Here is a 17,785-nt window from a genome sequence, read left to right as displayed (position 1 = left end):
ACAAGATCCAATGGCGTCACTGTTCGCCTGATGCGCACGGTTCGATAGCTATTGGTCCTTATCTCCAGGTTGTCTGCAAGTTGGCAGCGATCTACTCTTCTTCTCCCGGAACCGGGGGAGGAATTGGTTTGTTTGGGATGAGGGTTGGTCTTTGTGGGAGAGTAAACCATCTCAGGAAGTATCTCCGTGCTACGAGTCGTTCTCTAAAAGAGAAGGCAAGGAACAGTACGGTCATGTTACCTGGAACATTCTCACACGTTTTTAAGTACGCTCTAATCAATCTCTCTCTGTCTGTCGTTGTTGTGTAGACCCGAGTAAAAAAGCAGTTATTACGTGTAAATAAAAGAAATTCTGGCGTGCAACAGTATAAATTGAGGGCATCGCGCAGAGGGAGGAAAGCGGAAAAATTTTTGTCCGATGCCTCTTACAAAGCTTCCTTCACTTCACTCAGAGAAAAGGGCCACTTCTTTTAACCGCCAAGTAAAACGTTATAGCATGTCGCCAGTCGAGCCAGTTTCCAACGTGTTTGAGACCATCCTGGTCCTGGACTTCGGTTCTCAGTACTCCCACTTGCTGACCCGCCGTTTGCGTGAGTTCAACGTCTACGCTGAGATGCTTCCATGTACGCAGAAGATCGCTGAACTGGACTGGAAGCCAAAGGGTGTGATTCTCTCAGGCTCGCCATACTCTGTGTACGCTCCGGATGCTCCACACGTTGACAAGGCTGTCTTTGACCTCGGCGTTCCAGTGTTGGGTATCTGTTACGGTATGCAAGAGATTGCCTGGATTAACGGCACCGAAGTTGCCAGAGGTGAGAAGAGAGAATACGGTCCTGCGACTTTGAACGTTGTGGACAAGGACTCTGCTCTTTTCAAGGACGTTGATCACTCCAAGGTCTGGATGTCCCATGGTGATAAGCTGTACGGCTTGCCAGAGGGCTTCAAGGTCATTGCTACATCTGATAACTCCCCATACTGTGGTATTGCCGACGAGGCCAGACAGATTTACGGTATCCAATTCCACCCAGAGGTTACTCACTCTGAGAAGGGTAAATTCATGTTGAGAAACTTTGCCGTTGATATCTGTAAGGCCAAGCAAAACTGGTCCATGGAGAACTTCATCGACACCGAGATTAACAGAATCAGAACTCTTGTTGGCCCTGACGCTGAGGTTATCGGTGCTGTCTCTGGTGGTGTCGACTCCACTGTTGCTGCCAAATTGATGACTGAGGCTATCGGTGACCGTTTCCATGCCATCTTGGTTGATAACGGTGTTCTCAGAAAGGACGAGGCCAAGAACGTCAAGGAGACATTGACTGCTGGTTTGGGTATCAACTTGACAGTTATCGATGCCTCAGATGAGTTCTTGGACAAGCTCAAGGGCGTCACTGACCCAGAAAAGAAGAGAAAGATCATTGGTAACACCTTTATCCATGTCTTTGAGCGTGAAGCTGCTAACATCAAGCCAAAGAGCGGTAAGGAAATCGAATTCTTGTTACAAGGTACTCTGTACCCAGATGTCATTGAATCCATCTCATTCAAGGGTCCATCTCAGACTATCAAGACCCACCACAACGTTGGTGGATTGCTTGAGGACATGAAGCTCAAGCTCATCGAGCCATTGAGAGAGTTGTTCAAGGACGAGGTTCGTCAATTGGGACAACTCTTGGGAATCCCACACGATTTGGTCTGGAGACACCCATTCCCAGGTCCAGGTATCGCCATTAGAGTCTTGGGTGAAGTCACCAGAGAACAAGTTGCCATCGCAAGAGCCGCTGATTACATCTACATCGAGGAGATTAGAAAGGCTGGATTGTACGAGAAGATCTCGCAAGCTTTTGCATGTCTCTTGCCTGTTAAATCGGTTGGTGTTATGGGTGATCAAAGAACATACGAGCAAGTCATCGCCCTCAGAGCTATTGAAACCACCGATTTCATGACTGCTGACTGGTTCTGTTTCGAGCCAGCTTTCCTCAAGAAGGTTTCTTCCAGAATTGTCAATGAAGTTGACGGTGTTGCTAGAGTCACATACGATATCACCTCCAAGCCACCAGCCACTGTTGAATGGGAGTGAACTCTGCCATTTGTTTCTACACTTTCCATAGATCCTTTAATTCATTTACTTTATTGTTGTATGCCTTGTCGTAGAACTGTACTCATTATCATATCACCATCATGAGAAACTGACACTAGAAACCGGTCTGTGTTGTTAACGTCATCACCACAGATCGTCGGCCGGCCGTATTCGTCATTGCTCTTGTACCATCGATTGAATCGAAACTTGGCCTGTCTTCCAGGTTCCAATGACTTGAAAACTGCCTCTTTACAACACCAGCTGCCACTGAGAAGCCTCACTGTCCCAGCTATATCATCGCTACGTCTCAACGCTACAAACTGCTCACGCTCCACCGGGTGTAAAATCCTCGTGGCAAACCGGTCCAGTGTCTTCCCATTGAGTCCCTGTCGTCTCACAATACGCTCAATCCTGGAAACTTTCAACAAATCACAGCCAATTCCCAAGATCATTGTAGTTGAACAGCGTTCGTGTTCATGGTTCCCTCGCCTATTCTTTCTGTTTTCAATTTTGATGATCCGCCGGTGGAGGATCTCGGTGGAGGGGACAGAGGAAAAAATTTCCATCGACTCATCGCAAATCTCACATCTTCGAGACAAATAGAAGCCAGTACAATTGAATTGAACAGACTGCTTCATTTCCTAAACCATTCGCTGTTGAACTTTGGGTTCGAATACTTTGGTGGCTTTCAGAGTACATCTCACAGTCTTTGCATCTCAATTTCCTAAACGATATACACCATAAAGGCCTATCTATAGACTCTGATAATGGCTTCCTCTGTCCCAGGTCCTCTGCCTCTTCCAGAGTCACGTTATGATCTGTCCACATACATGGGTCGTGTCTACCATTGTGCCGAGATCTCTGACCCGACAATGCTCTTCACGACTTCCAAGCAACTGGAAGATGCTAAGAATCTCATCTCTGACTATCGTAATGGCCGTGTTACAGAAGTGTCGGAACAGTTCTGGACAGCAAAGAAGATCTTGGACTCCACTGTTCACCCAGACACCGGTGAAACCGTTGTGCTACCATTCAGAATGTCGTCCTGTGTGCTCAGTAACCTCGTTGTCACTGCTGGTATGCTGACTCCAGGTTTGGGCACGGCTGGTACGCTGTTCTGGCAAATCGCTAATCAGTCCCTTAATGTGGCTGTGAATTACTCGAATGCTAACAAGTCCCATCCATTGAGCACTACCCAATTGATCCAGAACTATGCCATTGCCGTGACATCGTCATGTGGTGTTGCTCTTGGTCTCAATGCCATCGTCCCAAGATTGAGAAATGTCTCCCCAAATACAAAGATGATCCTCGGACGTTTGGTTCCATTCGCTGCAGTTGTGTCAGCTGGTATTGTCAACGTGTTTGCCATGAGATCTCAAGAGATCAAGAAGGGTATCTCTGTCTTTGATAAGGATGGAAATGAGGTTGGCAAGTCCAAAACTGCTGCTGTCTACGCTGTGGGTGAAACTGCTGCTTCAAGAGTCATAAACGCAACACCAATCATGGTGATTCCTCCATTGATCCTTGTTAGATTGCAAAGAGGGTTCCTCAAAGGTAAAGGTCTTGGAATTCAAACGCTTGTTAACCTTGGGTTGATTGCTGCAACATCCTTTATCGCGTTACCGTTTGCTTTGGCAATATTCCCACAGTACCAAGGCATAGACATTCATAGACTCGAATCTGACCTTGCTGGTAAGAAGGATAAGAATGGTGACATTATTGATAAAGTCTACTTCAACAGAGGTATCTAGACAATGTATTCTAGTCGTTAATATTTAATAGCACAAGTGGTATATGAGCACAATTAAAAACTAAATCACCAAAATCTCCACTCAAGGGATCCGGCATTCATGGCCTTGTCAATAGCGTTGCGGTCTTCAAATTCGACAAAATCTTGGGCAGTGTATGGGAATGAATCAGAAACCTCTATATAACCAACACCTTTACCTCCCAATGTAGTTTCATATGTTTCAAACCCAAGTGATTGGTACTTTTTGATGAGCTCTTGGATAACGCTCTCCTCTGCGTCATCGTTGAGCAAAGTGATAGCACAACCACCACCACCGGCACCTGTCAGCTTTGTCTTACCGATTTTCAACTCATCTGTCAAGATTCTCACTCTTTCCAATGCTGGATGGGAGACACCTAATGCGACAAGAAGTCCATGGTTTATCTCGAACAGTTCACTGAGACGAGATTTGGCAGAGTCGTTGAAAAATGGCTTGATCATAATGTTGTAGCCTTCTCTAGTCAATGAGTCGATGGCGTCAAGGATGCTTGTTGTTGTCTTTGGATACTCCTGGTTCAATCTACCAACGTTTCCAACCATTTTAGCTGAGCTTCTAGGAACTTTGGTATTTGTCAAGAGCAGCCTCAGTGGAGGGAAGCTTCTCATGGTGGTACGAACACTTGGTGCCGACCCCAATGTTCTTTGGAACATAACGGCACCACCGTGAGTTGCAACGGCATTGTCAACACCAGATGGATTCCCCTGGATACATTTCTCGCCCATAAAGGCCCACGAATCTATGAACATAGAGTCCTCGTTGTCCTTGTTGGCATCTGTAGCTTTCAAAGATGCACGTTGAACATGGTTTCCCAGAAGCGATAGAGCAGCTGCCAAACACACCGAGATGGAGGCGGACGAACCGAGACCACAGCCTATCGGCAGTGTAGAACGAACAGTGAATCTATAACCTTGTGACGATCTCTTCAACATACACACATATAAATACAGAAACGAGTATGCTGCTGCATAGTGCACACTGTTCGAGATATCGACAAGAGCATTTGCCAGTTCACTAACAATCTCCGGAACAAGCTCATCTGTAGGTTGTGGTTTGTCCATGTGATACTTCTCAGCAGTGTCCCAGGGCAGATCAGAGAGCTTCCACTTATGAGTGAACCCGATATCCGGGAACTCCAGCATAATCTCCTCGGGGTCACTGCTTTCAGAGATGTGTAGATATGTCCTGAGCGAGACAGCTGCTGCGATGGCAGGCTAATTGTTTAGAGTCAGTATACGCGTGATGAGATTGTAAGCTCTGCTGTAGTCGACTCACTCTGTTGTAGACAGCTGCGTGCTCTCCAAAGATGATCACCTTCCCTGGAGACGACACGACAAAGGGAGCTGTATGCTGGGTCATTGTGACGTCCTGGTTATAAACCACGTAATACGAGACTGGAACGAGTGTGCTTGTCTGTATCGATGAACCAATATCGAGCGAGAGAGAGAGATCGTTCCTCGCCTCGTTTAGCACGGTTTTGCTCGGTGTGCGGGTGGTGTGGTGTGCGGGTGATGAAGGTGTCCGGGTTATTAGGTGTCCGGGTTATTAGGTGTCCGGGTTATTAGGTGTCCGGGTGCTACAGCCCCATCTCACCACTCGTCTGTATACGCCAATCAGACCCACCACACTTCACACGCCAGCCATCAGCCAGCATCCACCACAACAACCAGCGAAGTATCACCTAAATACATCAACATTCACCAACAAATCACAACATCCCCCACCCATTTAGACCCCCACCTCGTAGATATGATTTCCACCCTCGTAATACCCCGATCGGGTAACTTCCGGCTCATCTCACGCCTGCAGGTAAAAAAATTTCCCGGCCTCGAGAAGCCTTCCTCTCTCTTCCAATGATGGTGGGTATTAATACGTAACAACAGATCCAATCATGGAAGACAAGTCACAGATTAAGATCAAGTTCATCACACGAGAGGATAACCAGGATCTTCACGTGGATGACAAGCCACTGTACGTTCCAATCTCCTTGAAACGTTATGGTCTTTCGGAGATTGTGAACCATCTCTTGGAGACAGAGGTGCCAGTGCCATTTGACTTCCTCATCAACGGCACTCTTCTGACCACTTCAATTGAAGAGTATCTGAAGGAACAGGCGTTGTCCTCTGAGGCGTTTCTCACGCTGGAGTACACCCGTTCTGTGCTTCCACCATCATACCTTGCATCTTTCAACAATGAGGATTGGGTCTCGTCGCTCGACATTGGCTACGGCCGGATCCTCTCAGGTTCGTACGATGGGATAGTGAGAACTTGGGATATGTCTGGTAATATTCAAAAGCAATACGCGGGCCACTCAGGAGCTATTAAAGCTGTGAGATGGATCAGTGAGACCAGGATCGTCAGTGGTGGTAACGACAGACAACTGCGTCTTTGGAAGGCCCACTCTGTCAACGATGTTAATGCTAACGAGGATGACGACGAGCCGGAAGAAGGGAAGACACTGGCCATCTTGGAAGGTCACAAAGCTGCTGTAAGCTCTCTCGCTGTGAACGATAACAGAATCTTGAGTGCTGGTTACGATAACGCAATTGGATTCTGGTCTACAAACTACAAGGAGATGACAACAGTAGATCCATTGGAGGACGCTGCAAACAAGGTCACATCAACAGCAGCTAAGAAGAGAAGAAAATTGGCTCTGCAGGACGCCAGTATCAGAAGAAGAGCTCCATTGGCATTCATGGAGGGGCATTCACAGCCTGTTGAAGATGTCCAGTTCGCCCATGACGATAAAACTGTCGCCTACTCTGTATCACAAGATCATACAATCAAGACCTGGGACCTTGTCACTTCTCGTGCAGTCGACACCAGAACTACCGGGTTCTCACTCTTGTCAATGACACAGCTGGCCAAACTGAATCTTATAGCATGTGGTTCATCAGCACGTCATATTACACTCCACGATCCACGTGTTGATGCTGCCACGATCTCCCAATCGCAACTCATTGGTCACAAGAACTTTGTCGTGAGTTTGGATGCAAGTCCTGTTAACGACTACATGTTGGCATCTGGTTCTCATGATGGAACTGTTAAAGTGTGGGATGTTAGAGCGCAAAAGGCATTGTACACGATTACAAGAGAGTCTGGTGAAAAGGGCAAGGTCTTTGCAGTAAGTTGGGGTGAGCCAGGCATTGTCAGCGGTGGTGAAGACAAGAAGATCCAAATCAATCAGAGTGTTGGTCAACAGTAAAGAAAGAACAAGTACGTAACATGTTTACAATAGAGAACAGATGGTATTCTGCTGTTAATTACGAGATGAAACCCATTTTGTCAACCCGTAGTAACCTTGCCAGAGGCCCTCTTTATTTGTCAGGTAACCTGCAAGCTCACCAGCTTCAGGTTCATCCAGGTCTTTCCATCCCCTTAATTCCCTGAGCTTTCTAATCTCTTCGAGTGTGAACTCAACGTAAGGAGCAGTCCCGTACTTCAATGGTCCCACGTTGATCCATAGGCCTTTATTTTCACCAATGACGTTCTCGATGGCCTTAAAGTAATCAAACATATTTTGAGCAGTATCAAGAAAGAATGCACTGAGGACAACTATCTGGTCATACTGCTCTGGATTCGAAACAGTGAACTTTCTGAAATCCCCATAGTTCAAATGTAAATTTTCCGGCTTCTTTTGAATTCTTTGGAAAGTGACATGTCTGGTATGGTTCTCAGCAGTCGTGTGATGAGAATACGAACCCAAAAAGGGATAAACCTCATACTTCTCTGCACCACCATAGACAAACTCATTACAGATGTACATCAGCCCAGAGAATTCAACGGTTTCAACCCTGGCAAACCCCATTTTCGCAACCTCATGTGCAATTCTCCCCAATCCAGATCCAGGAACAACCACGAGTGTTTTGGATTTGTCCTTGACGTATTTATCAAGTGACGAGTTAATAAATTTGAACAGAGGATCCAGTTCTTCGCTAATAGAAGACCAGTCTCTGGCAAAATGCGTTATGGCTTCAATGGCTCTCGAATTGGTTTTGAAAGTACCAGCTTTTAGGTCGAGAGGTGTAATATCAAACCTCTTGATGGCATCTTCTGCAACTCCATTGGCCAATTGGGAGTTGATTCTGATACTTGAGTCCACTGCATCTAAATGGTGTAAGTATCCAACGCTCTTGGCCTGTTTCTTAGACTCCCAGCCAACAAACTTGAGGTTGTTTCTCTTCTTCTGGTTCCACGTCAAGGTGGCATTCTCATAGTGTTGCAGTGTAACAATTGCATCCACCAGGGATTGCTTTGGAATGGACATCTCGGTGTTTATGAACTTCTGGACCAACCAGGGGAAGTTGCCCTTGTACAAGATGGTAGCCATCAATATCGCAGAAACGATAGCTGGGATGTAGGACTTTGGAAACGCAGAGTTCAATAACATACAAATCACAATGGCAATGCATACACGGGTCAGATTCTCTGTTCTATCTGATGTGTTCATTCCTCTTGTGAATTTATATAGGCTGTCACTGCAAAATGGTAAAATTCTTCTCTTCCCAGCGTCTTATGCTTCCAACTTGTCTTGGAAGAGGTGAAAAAGTACTTTGTAGGTTATTGATTTGTCCAAGTCTGCCCATTTGCGAGATGAGACAACGGCACGCGGAAAAATTACCACATGCTCGGGACAAATGGGACAAATGGGACAACGCACGGAACTTTGACACAAAACTCTGTTCTTAAACCACAAAGCTGGACATCACCTTTGGAAAGATGTATATACATGTTCGTTTCCATAGCTTTCATCTTTCTGACTGGATCATACTGTATTGTTTGTGATTTATTTGCTTCTCATAGCTTGGACAAGGTACAAATCGCAGTAAGACGGGACTCCAATTGTGCTAAGATGAGATCTCTCCCACCACCTCGAAACTCCCGGAAGAGAACCATCAAAAGGCTCCTCCATCAGCTCTATAAGATTTTGACGCTAAGGTTTCTCTTTAAAAAAGATCGCACAATATTTGTGAAGAAGCATCGTTCGCCATTCCACTTTGCATCACGACGCTATAAGGTTAGGATCCCCACGGGGAAGCGAGTACATTGGTGGAGCCATAAACCGGTGGATGATATTGTAGTTAATGCAAAGATATTGGGGGATCTATCGAGAGAATTGGATGGGTTGGAAGTTGGTGCTGGTCATAAGAGGCACATCTTCTTGAAGGCTCGCAGCAGAAAGCATTCGTTAAGAAGAATACTCCAAAGAATTCACCATTTGATCTCGATGTCCAATAAGCATCTACGGTACCGCAAATCGAGACACTTGAAGAATGTCAATGTTGTTCTAGGGTGAAAAGAAGAGACAAATATGGCCGACACGGTGTGTGTGGAATATGCGCTGTACACTCAAAAACAGAGAGGAAGGACTACCGGATAAATAACAATTGTCCGAATACGCAACCAGCTGACAACTCTAGACGACTGCACTTCCACGAGGCGAATCATTTAAGCTGTTCTGTCGTTGTTTGTTTTCTCATTACAGCGAAGACCTGACTTGTGGAACATGATCTGTAGTGTATACGCAGTCACTGTGCAACTTTTGTGAGGTTGATTACTTGAACTCACAGAAATGGACAACCCCGGAGCACTGCGTCCCTTCTATGGTAATCCATCGACTGCGGGTAAAACAAGTCGGGGTCAACAATTATCCAGGCGCGCGCCTATATAAAGGCTTCGGATAAACTTTTCTTCCGTTGTCTCGAGCACTTCCAAGTTCTAAGACGAGAGGAACGACGGTAGAGATGACAAATACTGTGGTGGTAGTTGGTGGAACAGCAGGTACTGGAAAGACCACTATTGGTGAGGAGATTGCTAAATCTCTTGATTGTCCCTTCGTTGAAGGAGATCAATTACACCCACAGTCAAACGTTGAGAAGATGAGCCAAGGTATCCCACTTACAGACGATGATAGATGGGGCTGGCTGGAGGAAGTTGCTCAAGAAGGTTCCAAAAGGGCTGAAACGAGCAGTATTTCAGTTGTAACATGTTCTGCTTTGAAGCAAGTGTACAGGGATTTGATTCAAAAGGTTGCAAATAATGCCAATGTCATATATGTCTTCCTATATGCATCAAAAGAAGAACTCATCAAGAGAACAAACGCAAGATCAGGCCATTTTATGAAGAGTACAATGATTGAATCACAGCTGGATACATTGGAATTGCCTACTGGGAACGACAACGCTCTTTGTATCGATGTTGAAAACAAATCTGTTGAAGAGATTAAACAACTTGGTTTGGAGTTTATCAAAACTAAAGTGTAATATTTACATGGCGTATCACCTTTTGGCATTAATTGTATGTACAGACTAATTAGACGTTTGTTCTTTGTTGGATCTGTTTTCTATAAACGTCATCTTTATAACTCAATGTCTCTTCTATTCTCTCCTCAATGAGGTTCTTTGCATCGGTGGCACTTTCCCTGATGACAAATAGTTCTGGATATCTGTTATTCATCCACATCCAAACCATCAGGTACTTGTGCAAGTTTTCCAAGTGTGATAGATCCTGAACATCCCAAATCTTCTCCTTAAGGAGCGTAAAGTCCAAAAAGTCAAACTCAAAGCAGTTCTTGGTTTGATTTCTGCAAACGTTGAAACCGTATCCATAAAGTACACTCTGGAAATCAGGTAAGCGAGGACTTATAGGAGCTGTTGCGATTCTCAGCATATCTGTAAGCAGCATCCCTCTAATGCTCTCCAAGACTTGAACGATCTTTGTCCGCTCATCAATCTCTGCAATTTCATAGATCTTCGATTTGGACACTTCCTTCTTAAATCTTTCCATTATCACGCTTAAAAGGGTATCATTTGGGAATTCAGATATGTAATGGGACCAGATTTCATCACTTGGCCAAAGTATGGCTTTCTCGACTTTGATGGTTTCATGATCCATACATTTATGAATACGTTTCAATGTATCTCTGGTGAATGCAGTTATGTATCCAACACTCTCATCATTAGACTCGTTATTAAGTGATGGTGTTGGAGTCGTTGCTGAAGGTGCCACTTTATAACGTCCAGCTCTGCCACCGATCTGCTTCATATGTGGAACTGGTATATCAATCATCTTTGTACCATCAAACTTCTTATGACTGTCAAAGATCACTCTTTTGATTCTCAGATTCAATCCCATACCAATAGCATCAGATGCCACCAACACGTCGTATTCACCATCGTTGAACTTTCTTGCCTGTTCAGTTCTGGTCTCCGCTGGTAAAGCGCCGTAAATTACACCAGCTTTCAGCTTGGTGAGTCTTTCAATCTCAGCTTTGTACTGAAGGATCTTCTTCTTACTAAACACCACAATACAGTCTCCTTTCTTCAGATCAGAGAGCTTGTTTGCAAGGTGCCGTTCTTCAACGTGTAGTTTACCCAATCTCTTGTATTCCTTAACAATGACTTCGTCACCTGTCATGTGTGCAATCTTCTTAACGAGATCCACAATAGATGCCTCTCCACACAGATGGACTTCGTGAGCTCTGACACCAATGAGTGCATTAGTCCAAGCCCAGCCTCTATTGGTATCTCCAATCATTTGGATTTCATCAATAACGGCAACCTCGAATTCTGTATTGAGATCCACCATCTCTACTGTACTACAACTTAGAGATGCCTTGTTACCAAACTCATCGAGATCTTGAATAACCTCTTCACCTGTTACCAGGTTACAACGAAACCCCTCGCTTTTGAAACGATGATACACTTCACGTGCTAAGAGTCTTAATGGACCGGCATATAGACCGTTGTTTGAAGCCTTCAACCTTTGCAATGCATTGTATGTCTTTCCAGAGTTTGTAGGACCAACATGTAGAATGAGCTTTCTCTTCAAACGACGTGCAACTGGGTACCACTCTGCAGGGTTTGAGATGCTGACCGTGAGGTCTTGGGCCTGAGTTCTTTGGGTAGCGACAGTCCTGAGGTAATGCTGAAACGTCATTTCAAACAGATACTCACGTTGTAGTTCTTGATCATTACCAATGTTCTTTGATTTGAAGAATTTCTCCAACATTTCATTGGGGTATTGAACTGCCATCAGCGATGAAGGTAAAGTCTCCACAGTCGGCACCAGGAGATCAGCCAACGTGACAGAGCCTTCAGAACCCGTAGCCCGTACTAGAGCATCAGATATGTCATGCTCAAATGACTTCATGGCGATATTTTTAGTCTCTTCAGGTGTCGAGTCCATCTCGAACCATCTGAGGACACCGTTTCTGACTTTACGTTGTAAGTCAAACAAACCAAGCTCGACCCATTCTTTCATTTCATCTGTGATGTGAGGTATCATGGAGTTCTTAGAAACATCATCAAAGGTCATATGGTTTGAGTAGTTCATCACATCCTCGCCGCTGATCCACTTGTTCGATCTGACATCAAGTTGTTCCTGTTGTCGTTGTCTAACAGTGTATGGAACCCTCTGTGACTGTTGCTTCTTCTTCTTCTGGAAGTGCTTTCTTTTGGTTGCTGACAGAACACTCGCAGTGCTGAAGCTCTTACAGTATCCTCGTGATACACATAGTATATTGCTTCTTATCATCACAGTTACCGGCAAACCCGCTCTACGCCAAAGAGCAACACGTATATGATGATATGTTCATAGGTATAGTTTCTCCGGTCCTGGCAAATTGTTCACCACTTCAGATGACGATCACGTGAATGGGACTCTTCTTTCACGTGCACGGTACTCTTCTTTCACGTGATGTATAAGATAAGCCTAATGTCTTTATCTAAAAGGCCATCTCATCAAGACGGTTAAAGATCATGGACTTGGAACTCATAGATGATATAGCAGGATCCGACATGTTTCCCTTTTTCCACATGAGTAAGCGTGATGAGAACAACAACGCGTATTTGTGGGGATGGGCCCACGAAGAAGGTGTTGTTGATACTGACATGCTGTAAGTGTTTGTTTCCAGTGTTTTGATTTGGTTTTGGCTTTCCTCCAACACTTTTCGCTCCAACCCCAGCTCTCTTCTCAGTACCAAAAGCTCACTTGGTGAATCAACTAAGAAAGTTGTAAGTTGTTGATGTTTTGTACCCTCTTCCTTCCCAATGTTTGGCGATTGTTTCTAACCGCTGTTCAAGATCAACAGTTGTGACATGATGTTCATCCGCTCGTCTATTGCATTCACCATGTACTCTGTCGTGTTCATGGCGGTAAGCTCGATGGCAACGCTGTTCATTGTACCTTTACTCCTCGTCTCAACCGTCGCCTCTGCGCTCGTAGTGTTCTTCAACGGCGTGAGCTATGCATCGTTCAAGTTGGCGGCGGCCAAGTACAGCCGCTCTGTGCTGTTTTTGAACAGACTACTTCGTAGAATCGCCGATAACATCCCACCATCGGTTGGAGTCGTTGAAGTACAAGCAGAGAATGGAGACTCTAACGTTAGGAGACGACTGTCCTGTGTATGGACAAAGTTGATGAGATCCACTGGTGTGGGTGCAGCAGAGGAGCGTCACGTTACAGAAGTTGGTGAGCACATGCCTGTTCCTGATACTGAGCCAAATATCTTGGGGCCAGATGCACCAGTCATCTACGATGAAGATCCGCTCACTGGAAGTATCGTGACGGGAATCGATGCTGAACAAAAGGGTACTGAAGCTGTCCTACAACATGTTGTTGACCCATTGAATAATGGAAACGAACACAGCTTATAAAAGCGGACTGGAAAAAAAGAGCCCGCGTGCTAAACGAAACTAATGAATGCCTCATCACTGATTGCAAAGTTACTAATGACCTCACTCTATTTTATCTCTTCTGGTGTTCTATACAATAAACAACTGGCTTCGGTAATAGGAAAGTGGACTCGTCACGTGATCTAGATCCTCGGAATTCGCTCAGCACACCCGGACTCCCTCGGATTGTAGTCTTGGACACGAAGGCCCGAATTCCTACAAACAAAGGTTCAAATAAAGTCACCCAGGTGCGCACTGTTGACAACGTGGTTTTTGTTGGGAATAGACAACTAATTCGATATGAGACTCCAAAGACTGATAGCTCTCTCTGCCTTTACAAGTGCTGTCTGTGCAATTGATGTTGTAAATGGTGTCTTGAAGACTCACACCGGGAAGCTCGAGTTCTCGGCTTCAACACCTGCTAAGGAAGCCGTTGTGTTTGACTCGTCAGCTTCTAAAGTCGATATCTCGTTCGATATTGTTACAGAGACTGTTCCGGATCAGATCGTGATTAAAGTCTCTAACAAGGAAGGATTGGAGGCTTCTTTCAACCCAGTTGTTAAAGAAGGTGAAGGCTCTCTAACTGCAAAGTATACACTCTCGTATGGTAAATTACCAAAGGTTTTCACAAAGGAACCATTCTTGGATGTTTCCATCATCGCTGCAACGACCTCTGATGACGCCCCAGTCTTTGCAAAGATTGCTTCTCTTGAATTGGCTGAATCCCTCATATCAGAGTCGAAATATGTCAAACCTCAAAGATTTGAGGTGAAACCAGAGATCCATCACATCTTTAAAGAGAAACCAAGAAATGTTAATTCTGTCATTGCCATTACATTCGCATCTCTATCTGTCGTTGCTCTCTTTGGTCTCATCATTTCATGGATTGCGGAAGGTGCTATCAATTTTACAAACTTCCCAACTACAAACATTTCACACTGGGCATTCATCCTGACAATAGTGGGCTATGAGGTCGTCTTCTTCCAATACTACTTGGGTTCTTCAATCTTTGCTACAATCTTCAAGGTTGGTGCCTTAACACCTCTTTCTGTTTGGTTTGGATCAAAAGTATTGAATTACGTTGGGGCCTTGAGATTGGCTGGTAAAAGATAATCTACAAAGTTATATAGAACCAAAGTAAAGGGACTTAATCGCCATTTTCATTTGCTTAAAAGAAATCTCCGTCAAACTCATCTTGTAGAGCATTGATCAACTCTGCTTCATCTTCCATATCAGCTTCACCACCAAGGGAATCATGAACCCTATTGACACTAGGTGGGTATCTCATGGCTCTAACGCTATCATTGTGCAGCTGGTTAACAAACTTGATACGTTGGTCCAATTGTACCTGAGGTTCGTTTGTAGAGTACACGTTGAGAACTTCGTTGCTCTCAACATAACCCTTTTGGTTGTTGATCTTGGCGTCAATGACACCATCTCTGATGGCTTTGGAAACAATGTATTCAGCAGAAGATTCGTTATCTAAGTGGAGCTTTATGCAGATGTCCTTCAAGGAGATCTTTGTGTACGAAAGTGAAATGATTCTGATACCGGTCTTGATAACATTGGATCTCAAACGTGTCACAAGTGTAAGGTTATCATCCTTAACGAAATGTTCACGGTATTTTGCCAAGGTCTCGTTGAAAAGTTTTAGGTCTCCCAACTTCACAGCCTTCGTAATTTCACGGTATGGAACCAAACACTTTTCAAATCCTGGTTTTTTAAAGAAGGAGAGCTCAGGAATTTCACCAGTCAATAACTCAATCAATACGCTCAACTTGTAGGAGACTTGCAAAAATCCAATGGCATTTTGAGTCTGTGGTGCCTTTCTAATAGCGGTGATGACGAATTCATGGGCATCTGAGTAGTTCAATTGAATAGAATTGATCTTTGCCAAGTAAAAGAAGTATCTAGCCTCTAGCGAAGTGGAGATGTTCTTTGGAAATTCTACCTTCTCTATGAAATTTGAAGCCTGTGTGTAATCATGGAGCAACAAGTAATTTCTCAAGATAAGTGTTATAAGAACACCGCACGTTTCGTTATCATGCTTGAGAGATGCTGTTCTCAACGATAGGAACAACTCCGGTCTAATAGAAATCAAATCGCCCAATAGCTCCTTTGTTCTGGCAATGTAGAACCAGATCTTGACGTTGATCAAGTCTAGCGACCTTCTGTTTTGCGATTTCGTCAATGTTATGATATGCTTCGTGTTCAGCTCATCCAACTTCTTGAGCTCATTCTGGTCCAAGAGGTATAACTGAACAAGCCAATGAATTGCAAAAGTAACCTCTGGCAAAACTTCATTCTTCAACTCAACATCCTCAGCCATGCCACCAATGTACTCAATCAAGTAGGATTTATATGCGTCACCGAGATAAGTGTTGATAAGCTTCGATAAGACGCTGGCATTAAGCTGGGGTCTTACAGACACAAGATCTCTCAAAGTCTTGAAGATGTAACGTTGGTCAAAGGTCTGAACAGTCTTCACAACGAGTTGGAGAGCCTTCTCAATGGCCTCCACAGTTTGTTGGTCCTTTTCCTCCTGTGTGATTTCCTTTGTCTCAGCAACAATTGGTTCCTCTTGTGTCATAATCACCACCTGATCTTCGCTGCTTTGTCTGCTATGGTTGATGTTTGTTGATGTTTGTTGATGTTGTTTTTGTGCAAATTCGAGGTTACGATTTTCACGGTGGCAACTCTTTGGGTGCTGAAGGGATTACCCGGTCGCTTGATGTTCGGAGGTTTTGTATTGTGCGCGCTCATAACCAACCCGTATTGGTTGTTACAGTTACCAATGATACATATCAGTATGCGACTTGGGCACTATTAAAGGCAAATACATTTAAAATGTTTACATGGCTCAGACAACTCAAATGGACGTGGGAAGCACTATATGGGGATGTTTCCATAGTGATACATCCTTGGAGATGTAGCTTTACTAACGAACATCAAATCCTCATACCGTGAACTGTAAAAGAACAGTTAGATGGACTTGCTCCTACACGATATTCTGGAATTCATCACCAGACGAAAAGTCGTAAATTGGTTGAGCTGTATATGCTCATGGTTAGCGCAACCATGTAGGATCTATGTGATATGATATCAAATCTTCTTTTCGGTATTAGAATCAATGCCTTGGTCATGGATACTATCTGCTGATAGAGCTGGCTCTTGTGTATGTCTTGGTCTAGGTGCCTTCTTGAAGATCTTGGTTCTGATGAACTCAACGATTGGATCTTCTTCTTCTATTTCACTGCTGCAAGGCACACGTTTTGGTCGTGGCTCCTTTCTGAAGATCTTAGTTCTAACGAATTCGACAACTGGATCATGGTCCTCCTTAACAATAAGTTGGCCCTCCTCAATCTCTCCATCGTGTGCAACCTTATTTGTAAGCCTTGGATCTCTCAGAAACAGCGAGCATACAATCAACAGCGTACAGAAACACAGAGCAATCACTGTCTCCAGTCTCTGAATATGTGTGTATGCCTCGACAGTAGCTTGTCTTTCTGGTGTAGCCCAATCATAATTTGCAGCAAACTTATACGGATTGGCATAAACTTCAGCAGCAAGTGTCACATTACCAAGGTTTCTGGCCAAACGGTCTGGAAGCAGTTGTGTCCAAACAGCACCAGAGACAGAGTTACCCACTGCTGAACCAATTCTATACATTGTGTATGAAAAGGCAGCAACGATGGCCAAGTTTTCATGAGATGTTGCAGACTGCATAGAAACCGTAATAGGATACGAAAACATAGTACCACCAATACCCCAAACACAGAGACCACCAATGATACCTGGACCAGCACCATCACCACCTCTGAAATGATAGAGTAACCCTGTTGATAAGAACCATAGAGAAACACCAAAGACGATGAAGTATTTTAGACGTCTCACGTACGCAACAATGATAGCAAATATTGGGGACCAGACAGTGGAGACAAACGAATACAATGACGATATACGAGTAGCCGACGTGACAGACTCATCAACCGCAACGATCAGCACAGTATAGAGGTAGTTAGCAACCATGTAATAAATGAAGTTGAGCAGGAAAGCCAGGCATAGAGCCGACCAAATTCCACGGTCTTTCAACAATTTGAATGGTGCTAATGGGTATCTCGCAAACCTGGCTTCAAAGAAAACAAACACAGGGATGAGAACGATGCCAACAACCAATGGTGCAATGATATTACCATGAGACCAGGTTTCCTCAGTACCTCCAGCCAGTGTAAGTGGAACAAGGATACAACC

At 44.4% G+C, this 17,785-nt stretch overlaps 12 protein-coding genes across 12 annotated transcripts; 6 read left to right on the top strand and 6 right to left on the bottom strand.

Moving 5' to 3' along the window:
- Nucleotides 1-495: 495 nt before the first annotated feature.
- Nucleotides 496-2,102, top strand: GUA1 (GMP synthase (glutamine-hydrolyzing); the record flags this gene model as incomplete). Its single annotated transcript, XM_020217529.1, has 1 exon — nucleotides 496-2,102. One exon carries the CDS (start codon nucleotides 496-498, stop codon nucleotides 2,071-2,073), a length of 1,578 nt encoding a protein of 525 aa, XP_020069654.1. The 3' UTR covers nucleotides 2,074-2,102.
- Nucleotide 2,103: 1 nt separating this feature from the next.
- Nucleotides 2,104-2,556, bottom strand: CYBJADRAFT_168533 (holo-ACP synthase). The gene has a single exon (XM_020215413.1). It carries the CDS (start codon nucleotides 2,523-2,525, stop codon nucleotides 2,124-2,126), a length of 402 nt encoding a protein of 133 aa, XP_020069653.1. The 5' UTR covers nucleotides 2,526-2,556; the 3' UTR covers nucleotides 2,104-2,123.
- Nucleotides 2,557-2,694: 138 nt separating this feature from the next.
- FSF1 (Fsf1p) lies at nucleotides 2,695-4,144 on the top strand. The gene has a single exon (XM_020215412.1). The coding sequence runs from the start codon at nucleotides 2,841-2,843 to the stop codon at nucleotides 3,822-3,824; it is 984 nt and encodes a 327-aa protein (XP_020069652.1). The 5' UTR covers nucleotides 2,695-2,840; the 3' UTR covers nucleotides 3,825-4,144.
- On the bottom strand, nucleotides 3,813-5,272 carry ERG12 (mevalonate kinase). The gene is made up of 2 exons (XM_020215411.1): nucleotides 5,136-5,272; nucleotides 3,813-5,074 (listed from the first exon to the last, which is right to left on the bottom strand). The coding sequence occupies exons 1-2, from the start codon at nucleotides 5,217-5,219 to the stop codon at nucleotides 3,890-3,892; spliced, it is 1,269 nt and encodes a 422-aa protein (XP_020069651.1). The 5' UTR covers nucleotides 5,220-5,272; the 3' UTR covers nucleotides 3,813-3,889.
- A 479-nt stretch (nucleotides 5,273-5,751) lies between these two features.
- Nucleotides 5,752-7,065, top strand: YTM1 (Ytm1p; the record flags this gene model as incomplete). Its single annotated transcript, XM_020216531.1, has 1 exon — nucleotides 5,752-7,065. The coding sequence occupies one exon, from the start codon at nucleotides 5,752-5,754 to the stop codon at nucleotides 7,063-7,065; it is 1,314 nt and encodes a 437-aa protein (XP_020069650.1).
- Nucleotides 7,066-7,119: 54 nt separating this feature from the next.
- Nucleotides 7,120-8,310, bottom strand: CYBJADRAFT_163385 (uncharacterized protein; the record flags this gene model as incomplete). The annotated part of the gene is made up of 1 exon (XM_020213761.1): nucleotides 7,120-8,310. The coding sequence occupies one exon, from the start codon at nucleotides 8,308-8,310 to the stop codon at nucleotides 7,120-7,122; it is 1,191 nt and encodes a 396-aa protein (XP_020069649.1).
- Nucleotides 8,311-9,604: 1,294 nt separating this feature from the next.
- CYBJADRAFT_163384 (gluconokinase) lies at nucleotides 9,605-10,123 on the top strand (the record flags this gene model as incomplete). The annotated part of the gene is made up of 1 exon (XM_020213760.1): nucleotides 9,605-10,123. One exon carries the CDS (start codon nucleotides 9,605-9,607, stop codon nucleotides 10,121-10,123), a length of 519 nt encoding a protein of 172 aa, XP_020069648.1.
- A 103-nt stretch (nucleotides 10,124-10,226) lies between these two features.
- On the bottom strand, nucleotides 10,227-11,807 carry SUV3 (ATP-dependent RNA helicase SUV3; the record flags this gene model as incomplete). The annotated part of the gene is made up of 2 exons (XM_020213178.1): nucleotides 10,869-11,807; nucleotides 10,227-10,823 (listed from the first exon to the last, which is right to left on the bottom strand). Coding segments are annotated over exons 1-2 (1,527 nt in total), but the record flags the coding sequence as incomplete, so codon positions are not given.
- An 812-nt stretch (nucleotides 11,808-12,619) lies between these two features.
- CYBJADRAFT_174046 (uncharacterized protein) lies at nucleotides 12,620-13,516 on the top strand (the record flags this gene model as incomplete). The annotated part of the gene is made up of 3 exons (XM_020216530.1): nucleotides 12,620-12,756; nucleotides 12,838-12,874; nucleotides 12,944-13,516. 3 exons carry the CDS (start codon nucleotides 12,620-12,622, stop codon nucleotides 13,514-13,516), a joined length of 747 nt encoding a protein of 248 aa, XP_020069646.1.
- Nucleotides 13,517-13,834: 318 nt separating this feature from the next.
- SWP1 (dolichyl-diphosphooligosaccharide-protein glycotransferase) lies at nucleotides 13,835-14,647 on the top strand (the record flags this gene model as incomplete). Its single annotated transcript, XM_020213759.1, has 1 exon — nucleotides 13,835-14,647. One exon carries the CDS (start codon nucleotides 13,835-13,837, stop codon nucleotides 14,645-14,647), a length of 813 nt encoding a protein of 270 aa, XP_020069645.1.
- RPN3 (proteasome regulatory particle lid subunit RPN3) lies at nucleotides 14,595-16,181 on the bottom strand. The gene has a single exon (XM_020215410.1). It carries the CDS (start codon nucleotides 16,122-16,124, stop codon nucleotides 14,703-14,705), a length of 1,422 nt encoding a protein of 473 aa, XP_020069644.1. The 5' UTR covers nucleotides 16,125-16,181; the 3' UTR covers nucleotides 14,595-14,702.
- A 251-nt stretch (nucleotides 16,182-16,432) lies between these two features.
- On the bottom strand, nucleotides 16,433-17,592 carry CYBJADRAFT_168527 (uncharacterized protein). Its single transcript, XM_020215409.1, has one exon. It carries the CDS (start codon nucleotides 17,561-17,563, stop codon nucleotides 16,637-16,639), a length of 927 nt encoding a protein of 308 aa, XP_020069643.1. The 5' UTR covers nucleotides 17,564-17,592; the 3' UTR covers nucleotides 16,433-16,636.
- Between the last annotated feature and the right edge of the window lie 193 nt (nucleotides 17,593-17,785).

This window comes from Cyberlindnera jadinii (genome assembly GCF_001661405.1).
Source record: "Cyberlindnera jadinii NRRL Y-1542 unplaced genomic scaffold CYBJAscaffold_10, whole genome shotgun sequence".
In the NCBI taxonomy this organism is placed as follows: domain Eukaryota; kingdom Fungi; phylum Ascomycota; class Saccharomycetes; order Phaffomycetales; family Wickerhamomycetaceae; genus Williopsis; species Williopsis jadinii.
The sequence above is the reverse complement of the archived record's forward strand: the minus strand, read 5'-3'. Positions and strand labels throughout refer to the sequence as shown.